At 44.7% G+C, this 16,243-nt stretch overlaps 1 protein-coding gene across 1 annotated transcript; it reads right to left on the bottom strand.

Annotated features, from left to right (window-relative positions):
• Nucleotides 1–4,801: 4,801 nt before the first annotated feature.
• FMOD (fibromodulin) lies at nucleotides 4,802–14,063 on the bottom strand. Its single transcript, XM_069944405.1, has 3 exons — nucleotides 13,782–14,063; nucleotides 11,428–12,373; nucleotides 4,802–6,821 (listed from the first exon to the last, which is right to left on the bottom strand). The coding sequence occupies exons 2-3, from the start codon at nucleotides 12,362–12,364 to the stop codon at nucleotides 6,670–6,672; spliced, it is 1,089 nt and encodes a 362-aa protein (XP_069800506.1). The 5' UTR covers nucleotides 12,365–12,373; nucleotides 13,782–14,063; the 3' UTR covers nucleotides 4,802–6,669.
• Between the last annotated feature and the right edge of the window lie 2,180 nt (nucleotides 14,064–16,243).

Raw genomic sequence — 16,243 nt, 5'->3', positions numbered from 1 at the left:
TTACACTTCATCCAGCGACATCTAGTGGTCATTAGTGGATATTACACTTCATCCAGCGACATCTAGTGGTCATTAGTGGATATTACACTTCATCCAGCGACATCTAGTGGTCATTAGTGGATATTACACTTCATCCAGCGACATCTAGTGGTCATTAGTGGATATTACATTTCATCCAGCGACATCTTGTGGTCACTAGTGGATATTACACTTCATCCAGCGACATCTAGTGGTCATTAGTGGATATTACATTTCATCCAGCGACATCTAGTGGTCATTAGTGGATATTACATTTCATCCAGCCACATCTAGTGGTCAGTAGTGGATATTACACTTCATCCAGCGACATCTTGTGGTCATTAGTGGATATTACACTTCATCCAGCGACATCTAGTGGTCATTAGTGGATATTACACTTCATCCAGCGACATCTAGTGGTCATTAGTGGATATTACACTTCATCCAGCGACATCTAGTGGTCATTAGTGGATATTACACTTCATCCAGCGACATCTTGTGGTCACTAGTGGATATTACACTTCATCCAGCGACATCTAGTGGTCATTAGTGGATATTACATTTCATCCAGCGACATCTAGTGGTCATTAGTGGATATTACACTTCATCCAGCGACATCTTGTGGTCACTAGTGGATATTACACTTCATCCAGCGACATCTAGTGGTCATTAGTGGATATTACACTTCATCCAGCGACATCTATGTGTCATTAGTGGATATTACACTTCATCCAGCGACATCTAGTGGTCATTAGTGGATATTACACTTCATCCAGCGACATCTTGTGGTCAGTAGTGGATATTACACTTCATCCAGCGACATCTAGTGGTCATTAGTGGATATTACACTTCATCCAGCGACATCTAGTGGTCATTAGTGGATATTACACTTCATCCAGCGACATCTAGTGGTCATTAGTGGATATTACACTTCATCCAGCGACATCTAGTGGTCATTAGTGGATATTACACTTCATCCAGCGACATCTAGTGGTCACTAGTGGATATTACACTTCATCCAGCGACATCTAGTGGTCATTAGTGGATATTACACTTCATCCAGCGACATCTAGTGGTCATTAGTGGATATTACACTTCATCCAGCGACATCTAGTGGTCACTAGTGGATATTACACTTCATCCAGCGACATCTAGTGGTCATTAGTGGATATTACACTTCATCCAGCGACATCTTGTGGTCATTAGTGGATATTACACTTCATCCAGCGACATCTTGTGGTCCTTAGTGGATATTACACTTCATCCAGCGACATCTTGTGGTCACTAGTGGATAGTACACCTCATCCAGCGACATCTAGTGGTCATTAGTGGATATTACACTTCATCCAGCAACATCTAGTGGTCATTAGTGAATATTACACTTCATCCAGCAACATCTAGTGGTCACTAGTGGATATTACACTTTATCCAGCGACATCTAGTGGTCACTAGTGGATATTACACTTTATCCAGCGACATCTAGTGGTCACTAGTGGATATTACACGTCATCCAGCGACATCTAGTGGTCAGTAGTGGATATTACACTTCATCCAGCGACATCTAGTGGTCATTAGTGGATATTACACTTCATCCAGCGACATCTTGTGGTCATTAGTGGATATTACACTTCTTCCAGCGACATCTAGTAGTCACTTGTGGATATTACACTTCATCCAGCGACATCTTGTGGTCACTAGTGGATATTACACTTCATCCAGCGACATCTAGTGGTCATTAGTGGATATTACACTTCATCCAGCGACATCTAGTGGTCCCTAGTGGATATTACACTTCATCCAGCGACATCTAGTGGTCATTAGTGGATATTACACTTCATCCAGCGACATCTAGTGGTCATTAGTGGATATTACACTTCATCCAGCGACATCTAGTGGTCATTAGTGGATATTACACTTCATCCAGCGACATCTAGTGGTCATTAGTGGATATTACACTTCATCCAGCGACATCTTGTGGTCACTAGTGGATATTACACCTCATCCAGCGACATCTAGTGGTCATTAGTGGATATTACACTTCATCCAGCGACATCTAGTGGTCATTAGTGAATATTACACTTCATCCAGCGACATCTAGTGGTCACTAGTGGATATTACACTTCATCCAGCGACATCTAGTGGTCACTAGTGGATATTACACTTCATCCAGCGACATCTAGTGGTCATTAGTGGATATTACACTTCATCCAGCGACATCTTGTGGTCATTAGTGGATATTACACTTCATCCAGCGACATCTTGTGGTCCTTAGTGGATATTACACTTCATCCAGCGACATCTTGTGGTCATTAGTGGATATTACACTTCATCCAGCGACATCTAGTTGTCATTAGTGGATATTACACTTCATCCAGCGACATCTTGTGGTCATTAGTGGATATTACACTTCATCCAGCGACATCTAGTGGTCACTAGTGGATATTACACTTCATCCAGCGACATCTAGTGGTCATTAGTGGATATTACACTTCATCCAGCGACATCTAGTGGTCATTAGTGGATATTACACTTCATCCAGCGACATCTAGTGGTCAGTAGTGGATATTACACTTCATCCAGCGACATCTTGTGGTCATTAGTGGATATTACACTTTATCCAGCGACATCTTGTGGTCACTCGTGGATATTACACTTCATCCAGCGACATCTAGTGGTCAGTAGTGGATATTACACTTCATCCAGGGACATTTAGTGGTCAATGTGGATTTCACACTTCGTCCAGCCATCTTGTGGTCATTAGTGGATATTACACTTCATCCAGCGACATCTTGTGGTCATTAGTGGATATTACACTTCATCCAGCGACATCTTGTGGTCTCTAGTGGATATCACACTTCATCCAGCCATCTTGTGGTCACTAGTGGATATCACACTTCATCCAGCCATCTTGTGGTCACTAGTGGATATCACACTTCATCCAGCGACATCTAGTGGTCATTAGTGGATATTACACTTCATCCAGCGCCATCTTGTGGTCCTTAGTGGATATTACACTTCATCCAGCGACATCTTGTGGTCATTAGTGGATATTACACTTCATCCAGCGACATCTAGTTGTCATTAGTGGATATTACACTTCATCCAGCGACATCTTGTGGTCATTAGTGGATATTACACTTCATCCAGCGACATCTAGTGGTCATTAGTGGATATTACACTTCATCCAGCGACATCTAGTGGTCAGTAGTGGATATTACACTTCATCCAGCGACATCTTGTGGTCATTAGTGGATATTACACTTTATCCAGCGACATCTTGTGGTCACTCGTGGATATTACACTTCATCCAGCGACATCTAGTGGTCAGTAGTGGATATTACACTTCATCCAGTGACATTTAGTGGTCAATGTGGATTTCACACTTCGTCCAGCCATCTTGTGGTCATTAGTGGATATTACACTTCATCCAGCGACATCTTGTGGTCATTAGTGGATATTACACTTCATCCAGCGACATCTTGTGGTCTCTAGTGGATATCACACTTCATCCAGCCATCTTGTGGTCACTAGTGGATATCACACTTCATCCAGCCATCTTGTGGTCACTAGTGGATATCACACTTCATCCAGCCATCTTGTGGCCCTTAGTGGATATTACACTTCATCCAGCCATCTTGTGGTCATTAGTGGATATTACACTTCATCCAGCGACATCTAGTGGTCACTAGTGGATATTACACTTCATCCAGCGACATCTTGTGGTCTCTAGTGGATATCACACTTCATCCAGCCATCTTGTGGTCACTAGTGGATATCACACTTCATCCAGCCATCTTGTGGTCACTAGTGGATATCACACTTCATCCAGCCATCTTGTGGCTTACCTGTCTCATTACTTCAGGCTGTTTGACTCGTTTGTTAATTTATTCATTCGTTCATACATTTTGCCTGCGCTTCTAATCCTGCACTAGAAACCAAGCTTTCCACCAGGGTCGGACTAGAACTGAAAATCACCCCACCCCAAACTCCAGCAGTGCACCCCACCCCAAACCCCACCAGTGCACCCCATCTCAAACTCCACCAGTGCACCCCACCCCCAACCCCACCAGTGCACCCCACCCCAAACCCCACCAGTGCACCCCACCCCAAACTCCAGCAGTGCACTCCGCCCCAAACCCCACCAGTGTAACCCACCCCAAACCCCACCAGTGCACCCCATCTCAAACTCCAGCAGTGCACCCCACCCCAAACCCCACCAGTGCACCCCCAACCCTACCAGTGCACCCCACCCCAAACTCCAACAGGGCACCCCAAACCCCACCAGTGCACCCCACCCCAAACCCCACCAGTACATCTACCATATCGCCCCCCACATATCATGCTGCCACCTCTGTCAGGAACTGTCCAGAGCAGGAGAGGTTTCTATGGGGATTTGCTCCTGCTCTGGACAGTTCCTGACATGGACAGAGGTGGCAGCAGAGAGCAGTGTGTCACACTGGAGAGAATACACCACTTCCTGCAGGACATACAGCAGCTGATAAGTACTGGAAGACTGGGGATTTTTATATAGAAGTAAATCACATATCTGTGTGACTTTCTTACACCAGTTGATTTGAAAGAAACATCTTTGCTGGAGTTCCCCTTTAATATAAAGGGGCTCAATGCTCCAGCAATTCCTTCCTGTTCCTGGTGATTCCATGAGTGAGAGCCCTCTGATCACACTGTAACCTCTGACCTTATGTCCGCTTGTTAGGACTTCAGTCCCACTTCTTGGTGACAGGACAGTAAATGAACATATAAGAAAGAGCGCCGACTGGATGTGTAGATGAGTACAAGGCTTTTATTGCATCAGCTGTCTGTATACCAGCCCTGAAGAGGTATATAGAGCAAAAAGCGGACAGTACCAGTATATAGGGGTCACTATCACTTCTACATGGAAAACATGGACAGCAGAAAGCTAAAGCCCTCGTCTCCCACACATGTACATGACATCTACTGCCTGTCTGTATGGTTGGTGTATAGACGTCACCAGAAACATATGATCTATACATTGTATGCTACACCATTAAAGGGGGATTCCACTCACACATAACTTCTGATATGCTGCTGACCATAATGAGACTAACCATTCCTTCCATACTAACAATTTCTTCCATACTTGTTATTATCTATTCCGTCTCCTTCCCCCAGTTCTTAGCTGCTAGTTTCTGCTCAAGACACAAAAATCTGTGTGTGAGCTTTTCTCTCTGTCTCCCCCTCCTTCCCCCTCCCATCGGAGACAGATGATGTAAACAAGTCCCTGGCATGCTGTATCTGCAACATTGTAGCTTATTGGTAATGCTGGGAGGTTTATTCTGAGGTCAAGTTGCTGATGATTCCTCCCGGCATTAAAAAGAAGCTACAATGTTGCAGATACAGCCTGCCAGGGACTTGTTTACATCAGCTGTCTCAGAAGGGAGGGGGGACAGAGAGAAAAGCTCACACACAGATTTTTGTGTTTTTATCAGAAAGCAGCAGCTGAGAACTGGGGGAAGGAGACAATAGATAATAACAAGTATGGAAGAAATTGTTAGTCTCACCACGGGCAGCAGCATATCAGAAGTGATGTTTGAGTGGAATACCCCTTTAAAAAATCCTAGAAAACCCTTCAGCGCCACCATGGTACTTTCCATTCTGTGTAACCTCCTGGTCATGTGTAAAGAGGTTTTCCTATAATAGGAAGTGATGGATTATGCAGCTGGGATCCCCTCCGATTCACGCTGGAAATCCTACACATTATACTCCTGTCAGCCGAACCCATCAGTAAGTGTATGGGGCTCTCCCGAGACTCCACCGACAGATAATGTTCTCAGAAATATAAGCCGTCACCCCAGCTGTCTGGCTGCGGCTTTCCAATCCCTCCCCATAGAGAAAACAGGAACATTTAGCTGTGTATGGGAAGACTGGGGGGATACAGTTACTGAAAGTGTATGCCCCCCCCCCCCCCGTTTACTCCGCACAGCAAGACTGTGCAGGAAACTGCACCCAAAGTCTGCCACCCCTTCTGTGAGTGGTTAAGAGGCCATGTACAGGTGAGTGAAGCTCAATTAGCATAAAAGTTTGCTAAATTTCTCTTTTGTTAACAAAGAAAAAAAAAGGTATACTCACCTGTCTGCACCCTCGGTGTCTCTGGTGTTTGCAGCCACCTCCAGTGTGCTCAGCCAATCAGACTGACAGACAGGACAGTGCTGCGCCAGTGATTGTGTATGAAGAGTGACAGCCCGCTCAGCCAATCAGTGGCCACGGTGCTGTCCCTCAGTCAGTGATTAGCCTAGGACACTGGGGGAGCGTGGACAGGTGAGTATTGATGAGTCAACAGCATAACGCCTGCACCCATTTAGCTGTGTTAGTGCGGTTCATTAACGTTCGAATCAGAAGTTTTAGAATTTTTTGAAGAAAAATTAGCAAAGCTGCTGAATTGAACTTTTAAAAAGTTCCCTCATTTCTAGTCTCGATATTCTATAATGGAAAGAGCGGCGTAATCCTGGATTTTATTCTGAATAACACTTTTACCATTCATTGCTCTGCCGTGTTACGTTATACGGATGGTTGACGCGTCCTCTGCAGGGGATCCTCTTTGCCGCCATGTTTTCATGCTTCCAGTTATGGGAGACGTGTGAGCGGATGGGGAGGACAAAGCGGATAGGGCGATTACATATTAATGATGTCAGCGTTCCGCAGACATAAGGGAGTGTCTGGCGGTATATTATTATGATGGATCTCGTTCCCGTCCAAGCGTAAAATCTGCAGCTGAGAGAAGGAGGTGATGTCCACGTGGGTGCAGAAACTCTGCACTGTAAATTCTGCAAATAAGAAATACAAATAAACGTCAAACCCTGATGGTAACTAAGACTTTACAGCAGCATTTAGCGTCACGGCGTCGGCCTCATTCACATCACACCAATGTGGCTGGACGTCATCAGAGAGGTGTCAATGCTTATGCTGTGACGTGCCTGTGCTGTGGCCCAGTAGTGTAGCTACCGTAGAGGCAGGGTAGGCAGCTGCTCTGGGGCCCGTGCAGGAGGGGGCCCGGGGGAGGAGGTAAGAGCCTGTGTCCTTTTGCTTAACCCCTTATGTACTGCAGTGTGTAAGTGACCCAATGTTTACTTACATGCTGCAGCACAAAAAAAGGGGTTAACAAGCAGAAGACACTGCTCTGATAACCTCTGACCTCTGTTCTCCAGCTACACAATCAAGCAGGAAAATTAGCAGATCTCCATGTATAGGTCATGCAGAGGTCAGGGGTTATCAGTGCACCAGCAGTAAAGCAATATATCTCCTTGTTTATTGAACTTAGGGTCACTTACACACTGCAGTACATAAGCAGAAGGTAGTCCGCTCCTGCACCTATGTATTTATCCATAAGACTCCTAATGGGCCCTTATAGGTAAAAAAAAACAACAAAAAGCAGTGGACTGTCATAGCAAGCAGCCATTGGTTCTCTGCTCTGCCAGTCACTCTTGCGGCTGTAGGCCGGCTGCCTCTGGCCACAAGAGATTTTATTTTTTGGCCACATCACGGAACATATACTGTGTGTGTATGTGTATATATATATATATATGCGAAGTGTTTTGTGTAGGGGAGGGGGGCCCCTTAAAATATTTTGCTATGGGGCCCCGTGAATCCTAGCTACGCCCCTGCTGTGGCCGTATGTTCCATCAGACTAAATGTAATGTACTTGTCACTGTGAGAGGAGTGAACCTTTAAAAGTTCCCAACTATTACCAATATGAAATGGATTCCTCCGGGGCGCCACCACCCTTGGTCTTTGCTAGAAGACAATAGATATATATTTTTTTCTTTTATCATCTTAATAACCCAATAAAAAATATCATATAAAACTTTACCCTTAAGACAAAAGCTGCTTAAACAATACATCATTGCGTGAGTTTAGTGTCCGTTGAGGAGCGCTATCTGGCCGTGTCTTTGGATGGCCAATATCCGGTGACTTGTGTACAGCTGTTCCCGTCCTAGCGGAGATTCAGTCAGGTGCCTCCCATCAGCGTCCATGTAATATACAGGACATGTCACAACTCGGAATTAGGAGATTTTCTAAATGATTCCGATCTGATAGATTTACAGAAATGCACTGGCTGATATTGGAGTACTTAAAGGGCAGGTTCATCGAGGTTTTCATTCGCCAGTTCTTGGAATAACGTATTGTGCTCAAAGTCAATAGAGCTTTTTTTGATCATTCACTGAACTCATCTATGTTCCCTGTGGAGAAGGTGGATGAAGCCTGCAGGCCGTCTGGAGAACATATATACAGCCATAGACCATAGGCGCTATTTATGTTTTCCAGGGGGTCTTTGGGCTGTCTCCACCTTCTCCAGGGAGCGGACAGACAGTGGGGTTCATAAACCGATGCTTCTGCTTTGTACCAATCTTAACAATGCCCCCGCTTGGCTCACCTCTGGTGTTAATACCCCCGCCTGGCTCACCTCTGGTGTTAATGCCCCCGCTTGGCTCACCTCTGGTGTTAATGCCCCCGCTTGGCTCACCTCTGGTGTTAATACCCCCGCCTGGCTCACCTCTGGTGTTAATGCCCCCGCTTGGCTCACCTCTGGTGTTAATGCCCCCGCTTGGCTCACCTCTGGTGTTAATGCCCCCACTTAGCTCACCTCTGGTGTTAATGCCCCCGCTTGGCTCACCTCTGGTGTTAATGCCCCCTACTTGGCTCAACTCCAGTGTTAATGCCCCCGCCTGGCTCACCTCCGGTGTTAATGCCCCCGCCTGGCTCACCTCCGGTGTTAATACCCCCGCTTGGCTCACCTCTGGTGTTAATACCCCCGCTTGGCTCACCTCTGTTGTTAATACCCCCGCTTGGCTCACCTCTGGTGTTAATACCCCCGCTTGGCTCACCTCTGGTGTTAATGCCCCCACTTAGCTCACCTCTGGTGTTAATGCCCCCTACTTGGCTCAACTCCAGTGTTAATGCCCCCGCCTGGATCACCTCCGGTGTTAATGCCCCCGCCTGGCTCACCTCCGGTGTTAATACCCCCGCTTGGCTCACCTCTGGTGTTAATACCCCCGCTTGGCTCACCTCTAGTGTTAATACCCCCGCTTGGCTCACCTCTGGTGTTAATGCCCCCGCTTGGCTCACCTCTGGTGTTAATGCCCCAGCTTGGCTCACCTCTGGTTTTAATACCCCCGCTTGGCTCACCTCTGGTGTTAATGCCCCCGCTTGGCTCACCTCTGGTGTTAATACCCCCGCTTGGCTCACCTCTGGTGTTAATACCCCCTACTTGGCTCACCTCCGGTGTTAATGCCCCCGCCTGGATCACCTCCGGTGTTAATGCCCCCGCCTGGCTCACCTCCGGTGTTAATGCCCCAGCTTGGCTCACCTCTGGTGTTAATACCCCCGCTTGGCTCACCTCTAGTGTTAATACCCCCGCTTGGCTCACCTCTGGTTTTAATACCCCCGCTTGGCTCACCTCTGGTGTTAATGCCTCCGCTTGGCTCACCTCTGGTGTTAATGCCCCAGCTTGGCTCACCTCTGGTGTTAATACCCCCGCTTGGCTCACCTCTGGTGTTAATACCCCCGCTTGGCTCACCTCTGGTGTTAATGCCCCCGCTTGGCTCACCTCTGGTGTTAATGCCCCCTACTTGGCATAATAGTACATTTTATTAAACGACCCCTATTTGAAGGACACAATCCCCCCAAAAAAACCAGCAATTACCTATAGCAGAGCCCGCACCCTTAGGAATCACATCGCCCCATCAAGGAAGTTACGGACTATTAATACTTTCACCAAGGCCGAATTGGGGTCAAAATGATGTGGTAGTTTTCGATATAATGGCACTAGATGCAAATGCTGTCAGAATAGTAAACATAAGTGCCACCATTTTACAGGTAACACGTCTGGTGAGACATTTTATGAATTGTGCCAGCTCATGCGTCGTGTACCTCATGGAGTGCCCATGTGGCCTCCAATACGTGGGCAGGACACAGATGAGCTTGCACACAGAATGTCACCAACCATGATGACAAAGCTAGTGTATCGTGACGCTACTGTGTGCCAAAAAGGATCCTTAGATGGCTTCACCATTGTGCCAATAGAACATGTCACCCTACACCAGAGTCACTCTCAGGAGAAGGGAGATGTATTGTCTCCCTCGTCCCATTTGGGCAACATCTAGATGTCTGAGGGGTAGATATATGCTTCCGCAATTTATGTGAATTTTTTGCTGGAGTTTTATAACATTCTTACACCTATATATATATATCTACTTATTATAGATTATGGTAAATCAATGGTGGGAGCTATAGCACCATCTGGTGGTCAGTCTGTAGATCGCTCTGTTTTGGTTTTATCTTGTTTATATGTGCCATATAGTGTTTATAGTAATGGATACTGAATGTATTTTTAGAGGTCCCTAGCACCATATCAATCTGTATATATAATGATTTATTTATTCTGATCTGAGTGAGTATGCTGTATGTTAAGCAGTAGCTGCAGAGTGATCCTGCTCTGTGTTTTTACCTGACAGGACCTGCAGCACTCTGGTTGCCATGGCTTCGGCCAGAGAGAGCATGTGCAAAGGTCCTACCGTGATGATTAGAATGGCGACTCGCTGACATGTGTTACACGCGCCAATCTGTTTATATACTGTTTTATATCTTATAAGAGTTTTGTTTGGAGATTTTTCTTAGTAATAACCAATGATGGGTTTGATGATTTATACTTTGATGATGTGGATATTGTTTCATAAATGCTATTGATGTGTATTGGACTTCAGGGTTAATTTGTACTGGTATGTGTATATGTATATATATATATATATATATATATATCAGCATGTGCTGGTGTCCTTGTACATCCTTGTGGTTTGAGAAAGGGAGCCCGGCGCTCCAGAAACGAGTTACCTGTGGATATTTACTTTATTATTAAAAAAAACAAACAGTTGCTACTAGTGTAAGCGGTCTGCGCGGAGGTATCCCCCCTTTTTGTTTGGACATTGTACCATCCCTGCTTTACACCTGCAGCTGTGCTCAGAAAAAGGGGAGAGTGAGACACCAAGTGGTGATAGTGCGGAAAGGCGCCCATCATCCCAGAGTGGGACACCTGACACAGATACCTATGACAGGTGGTATAGAGGCGTAGCGGCACCCCTGTACTGGGAGACTACAGAGAAGGAACCGCCTGTCAGCGTCTCTGTGAGGAGGCAGGGGTGTCCTGGGGATGGAGAATTATTCGGAGAGCGGGACGGACGACTCTAGGACACTGTCCCTAGAAAATAAAAGCCATCTTTTCAAAGATTACAGAACGGGCTTTCTATATAATGGTAAGAAGAGACTGCTGGTGTAAGTCTCTACCCCTATGTAGCCATATATGTGCTGTCAGACTATGTTTTATCGAGTGCCTCCATTTACATCAGAAAGGACATTGGTGGGATAGCTTCCTCTCACCTGCAATCTGGTTCCCCTGTAGGTATAGATGCTGCAAGCTGGTGCTGACTGGTGGGATACGGTGGAGTTGGTTATAAGACAGGTCCAGCTCCACAAGGCTGCTGGTATTGAAGGTGGTTCCGGAGAAGCCATCGCTGGTAAGTCTGTTGTGTGAGATGCGGACGTACTGCAGCTTGGGATAGGCTTTGAAGTAGTCACTTGGCACAGAGCTCAGTTGGTTGTATTCTAAATAAATCTGCTCGATGGAATCTGGAAGGGAATCGGGGAGTTTACGGAGCTGATTGTTGCTGAGGTCCAGGTGCACCAAGGACTTCAGCCCCCTCAGTGAGTGGCCCACCTCCTGAATCTGGTTTTCATGAAGATAAAGCGCAGTGAGATTTTCCAGCCCCTCCAAGGCGTTTGCTGGGACTCGGTTTATTTGGTTAGAGGACAGGTGCAGTTCCCGGAGGGATCGTGGCAGGCCGCTAGGGATACGACTCAAGTTATTATTCTGCATGTAAAGTCTCTCCAGCCCCCGAAGCTTCGAGAAAATCTTTCTTCCAACTTTATCACTCAAAATCTGGTTTCCATGCAGAGCCAGCCACACCAGACCAGTGGCATTGTCGAACGCCCCATCTGGAATGGCCGTTATCTGGTTGTTCTGGAAATAGGCGTATTTAACCCGAGACGGAACATAGGGTAAGTATTTCAGATTGCGTCCATCACAATACATAGCAGTAGGAAAACTCGGGGGGCACTCGCACTCCTGCGGACAGTCACTGACTGATGGCCTGGGGGGATCCGGGTCGTAATCGTAAGAGGGACCATAGCTGTACTGCGGGCTGCTGTACTGCTGACTCTGCAAATAAGCTATCCACCAATGGGAATCGTATTCATAGTATTGTGACAATGAGAAATCACAGAGGGCGACCAAAACGATGACGGCAAGGAACCTCATGGTGGAAACCTGAGGGAGGGAAAGGGTTCATAGAGTTGTAGAATGAAAGGTGAGACTGTTCAAACTAAGATCCGTCTACTACCTGCCGAAAGTGGAGAATACAGACGCAACTCCAGATCAGTGCTATCAGAGTATGTGTGTGTATGTATGTATATATATATAATATATATATGTGTGTGTGTATACTGTTATCTAGCATTCCCATGTGTACTGTATATCATATTATATGGGAATGACCTATGAGATCAGTGCTATCACAGTATATATAATATATATGGTAATGGATGGTATATACTGTTACCTAGCATTCCCATGTGTGTGTCATATATTCCCACTGCTATCAGAGTATATATATATATATTGTTATCTAGCGTTCCCAGGTGTATATCATATTATATTCCCAGTGCTATCACAGTGTATATATGTATGTATGTATATATATATATATATATATGCTATATACTGTTATCTAGCGTTCCCATGTGTATATCATATTATATTCCTAGTGCTATCACTGTATATATATATATATATATGGTATATATATTAGCTGGCGTTCCCATGTGTATATAATATTATATGAGATCAGTGCTATCAGAGTGTGTGTGTGTGTGTGTGTGTGTATATATATATATATATATATATATATATATATATATATATATAGTATATACTGTTACCTAACATTCCCATGTGTGTGTCATATATTCCCACTGCTATCACAGTATATATATATATATATATATATATATATATATATATATACTGTATTAGCTGGCGTTTCCATGTGTATATCATATTATATTCCCAGTGCTATCACAGTATATATATATATATATATATATATATATATGCTATACACTGTTATCTAGCGTTCCCAGTGCTATCACAGTATATAGATATATATATATATATAATATATATGCTATATACTGTTGTCTAGCGTTCCCATGTGTATATCATATTATATTCCCAGTGCTATCACAGTATATATATATGGTATATATATTAGCTGGTGTTCCCATGTGTATATAATATTATATGAGATCAGTGCTATCACAGTGTGTGTATGTGTATATATATATATATATATATATATATATATATATATATATGGTACATACTGTTACCTGGCGTTCCCGTGTGTATGTCATATATTCCCAGTGCTATCACAGTGTGTGTATATATACATATATACATATATATATATATATATAAATATATGTGTATATATATATATATATATATTAGCTGGCGTTCCCATGTGTATATAATATTATATTCCCAGTTCTTTAGTTACGGCCATTGACAGATTATAATGATTTGCTCTGAAGTAATTAATAGTTGAGTGAATTTCCTATAATCTATAATTATTGCATTGTAATACCTGGTTTACCATCTCTGACAATGTACTTACCTTCTGTGCCGTCACTCCAGGATCCTCGATGCCTCTAGGTAGGAGCCTCTGCTTTATACTGTATTGTGTCTCTCCGGCCACCCAGCAGTAGCTTCTCGTCTTCTCTCTGACCCCCCTGGTCCGCACTGTATATTTTGTATCTTCCTCTCCCTTAGTCGTGGACTCTCTTCCCCCCTGTCGTTCTTCTCTCCCTTCTCATCAGCTCCTTCCCGTCTTCCTATGTGGTGTTTATGGAAATTGAGACCTGGGTTGAGGATGGAAGTTTTCCTCCATCTCCTGCCAACTACAACCTTAACGTGTAACTTGTGAGGCTCCTCCTCGTCTTCTCCTCCTCGTCTGTCCTGCCAGAGTTCTTCTCATGCAATAAGGCCCTCTTAAACCGTCTTCATGTCATAGTGCCACTAAGCAAGGACTTAACTCCTAACTTTCCAATCAACTTTTCTCAATATTTTCCCATCTTGTTCTCTTTTTTTTTTTGTAAAAAGTGACACATATGTGCTGTGGCCCGGAGGTTACTGTGGGTAACTGCATTGGGCTAGTTGGTGTTTTACCTGGGCACTTGTCCTGGTGGCCAGGAGTGGTGATGCCCACCCCCGGGTACACTGGGCTTTGTAAAGGGGATCACTGGGGGTGTGTGGGTGCAGGTGCGGCCGATGGGAAGAAACACTGAGTCCAGCACTTACACGAGTGACATTTTACTGAGTAATCGTCAGTGCAAAGTGAAAGCGCGCCAAAAATATTCACAATAGATAACGCCGAGCGCTTAGCTTGGGTGCTTGAAGTGAAGATAATTGGTTAAGACGTTTAGCTAAGTGTGAACCACAACAAACAAATGGAAGAAATACGGCTATTCAGCATGTGTGATAAACGGGAGACAACGTTGTTAGCTAGATACACAGAAGAAGGGTTAGTATCATGGAAGTAAGTTGGAATAAATACAGGTATTTGGCTTGTGAGACTAATGGGGGATCACGCTGCTGACTAGAGGCGCGGCAGGATGGTTCTGCCTCTGGGGGCTGATGGGATCAGGAGGCTTGCTGTTTCGGACTGTCAGGTCTGCTAGTACGAGTCTCGGGTTTGAACAACTGGGTGAAGGTAACTTCAAGATTACCAGAGTAAGACACCAGATCCAATGGAGTACTTCAGCTTATGCTGTTTGCTCCACTGCAGATCGATCCTGGTGGGTGGATTGTGCTGACACCAGGTGTAACCAGATGGGTTTATTAAAGAATATTAAAGTGATGTGATAGGAAGCAATGTATGGTATATGTATAGATTAGCTGGCCTTGTATGGCTATGTGTGTGAAACTCATTGTAGTTGTGTGTGTGGGAACCCATATGTATACTCATTCCCTTTTGTAATGGTCAATATGTTGGTGTCAATCCGCTGTAAGCCTCCCCAGTAGTGTCAACCTTGGTTGTTGTTGTTCAGCTGTCAAAACCTTGTAGCTGTAGTTGTAAAACCATGTGCCCATTGTGCTTGATAAACATGTACAAGGCCGGGGAAACTTCCATCCATGGTCATCAGTGGTCTACATAGACATTTCTGGAAGCACATCACCCCCCACCCAAACTTACTATAAAGCTGGGGGTATGTAGCTTCTAGTCAGCCTCAGCTGGGACCATGGATGGAAGGTGCCCAGCACCCTGTCATCGCGCGAGATGGGTGTATATTAGTCCATAATATACAATGGGGCTCCCCATCTCATTGTGGAAGGAACAACCATGCATCTGTACCATCTGTTACTGCAGCTAAGTATTGTTTTCTGTAATAAATCTCTTCTTTTTCTATAAATCTGTGTGGTTATAGCCTTCTCCGACTATTATCAAAAGCAACCGGTTACACCAGGTGACACTTAGGGCCCTATTTTATCGTTTGCATAATCGTTAACGATAAACAATCTCAATCGACCACTATTGCGAAAGACCTGAAAATGTTCACTCATTTCCATGGAACGATAATCGTTACTTATGATTGTAATTGTGATCGTTTTTTCTTCACTATTTATTCGCTATTGCGAATGACCGAACGATGTCTTATTCAATGCGAACGATTTGCGAACGTTTTGCGAACGAGCAACGATAAAAATAGGTCCAGGTCTTATAAAGCGATCAACGGTTTCTCGTTCGGTCGTTAATCGTTAACTGCATTTCAACCGAACGATTATCGTTTAGATTCGAACGATTTAACGATAATCTGAATGATAATCGTTCGATGGAATAGGGCCATTACTCCACCTTGTGTATAGTAGTTTTCTTACAAACTCCAAGAAAAGTTCTGTATCTCCAACCTCCAGCTGACCAGAAGCCCTCCCCCAAGGAACTATCTCTTCTATATGGGGGCGACCAGGACTAAGTGCTGCAAGAGTGAGGAGTAAGAAACGTAAGGAAAGTGTGAGACACCTGAACCAGTAATTGGATAACAACAAACCCTTGAAGAAAGTTATCCCTTTTCCTCCTTC

This window comes from Dendropsophus ebraccatus, chromosome 11, assembly GCF_027789765.1.
Source record: "Dendropsophus ebraccatus isolate aDenEbr1 chromosome 11, aDenEbr1.pat, whole genome shotgun sequence".
Classification (NCBI taxonomy): domain Eukaryota; kingdom Metazoa; phylum Chordata; class Amphibia; order Anura; family Hylidae; genus Dendropsophus; species Dendropsophus ebraccatus.
This window is presented reverse-complemented; position numbering and strand designations above follow the sequence as displayed.

Excerpts from the sequence above, each read along its gene's own strand:
- FMOD (XM_069944405.1), bottom strand. The coding sequence starts at position 12,364 with ATGAGGTTCCTTGCCGTCATCGTTTTGGTCGCCCTCTGTGATTTCTCA. Across the intron at positions 6,822-11,427 it reads ACAGGGGAACCAGATTGCAG|AATTTACAGTGCAGAGTTTC; the intron begins GTGAGAGGAAGC and ends TCTTATTTGCAG.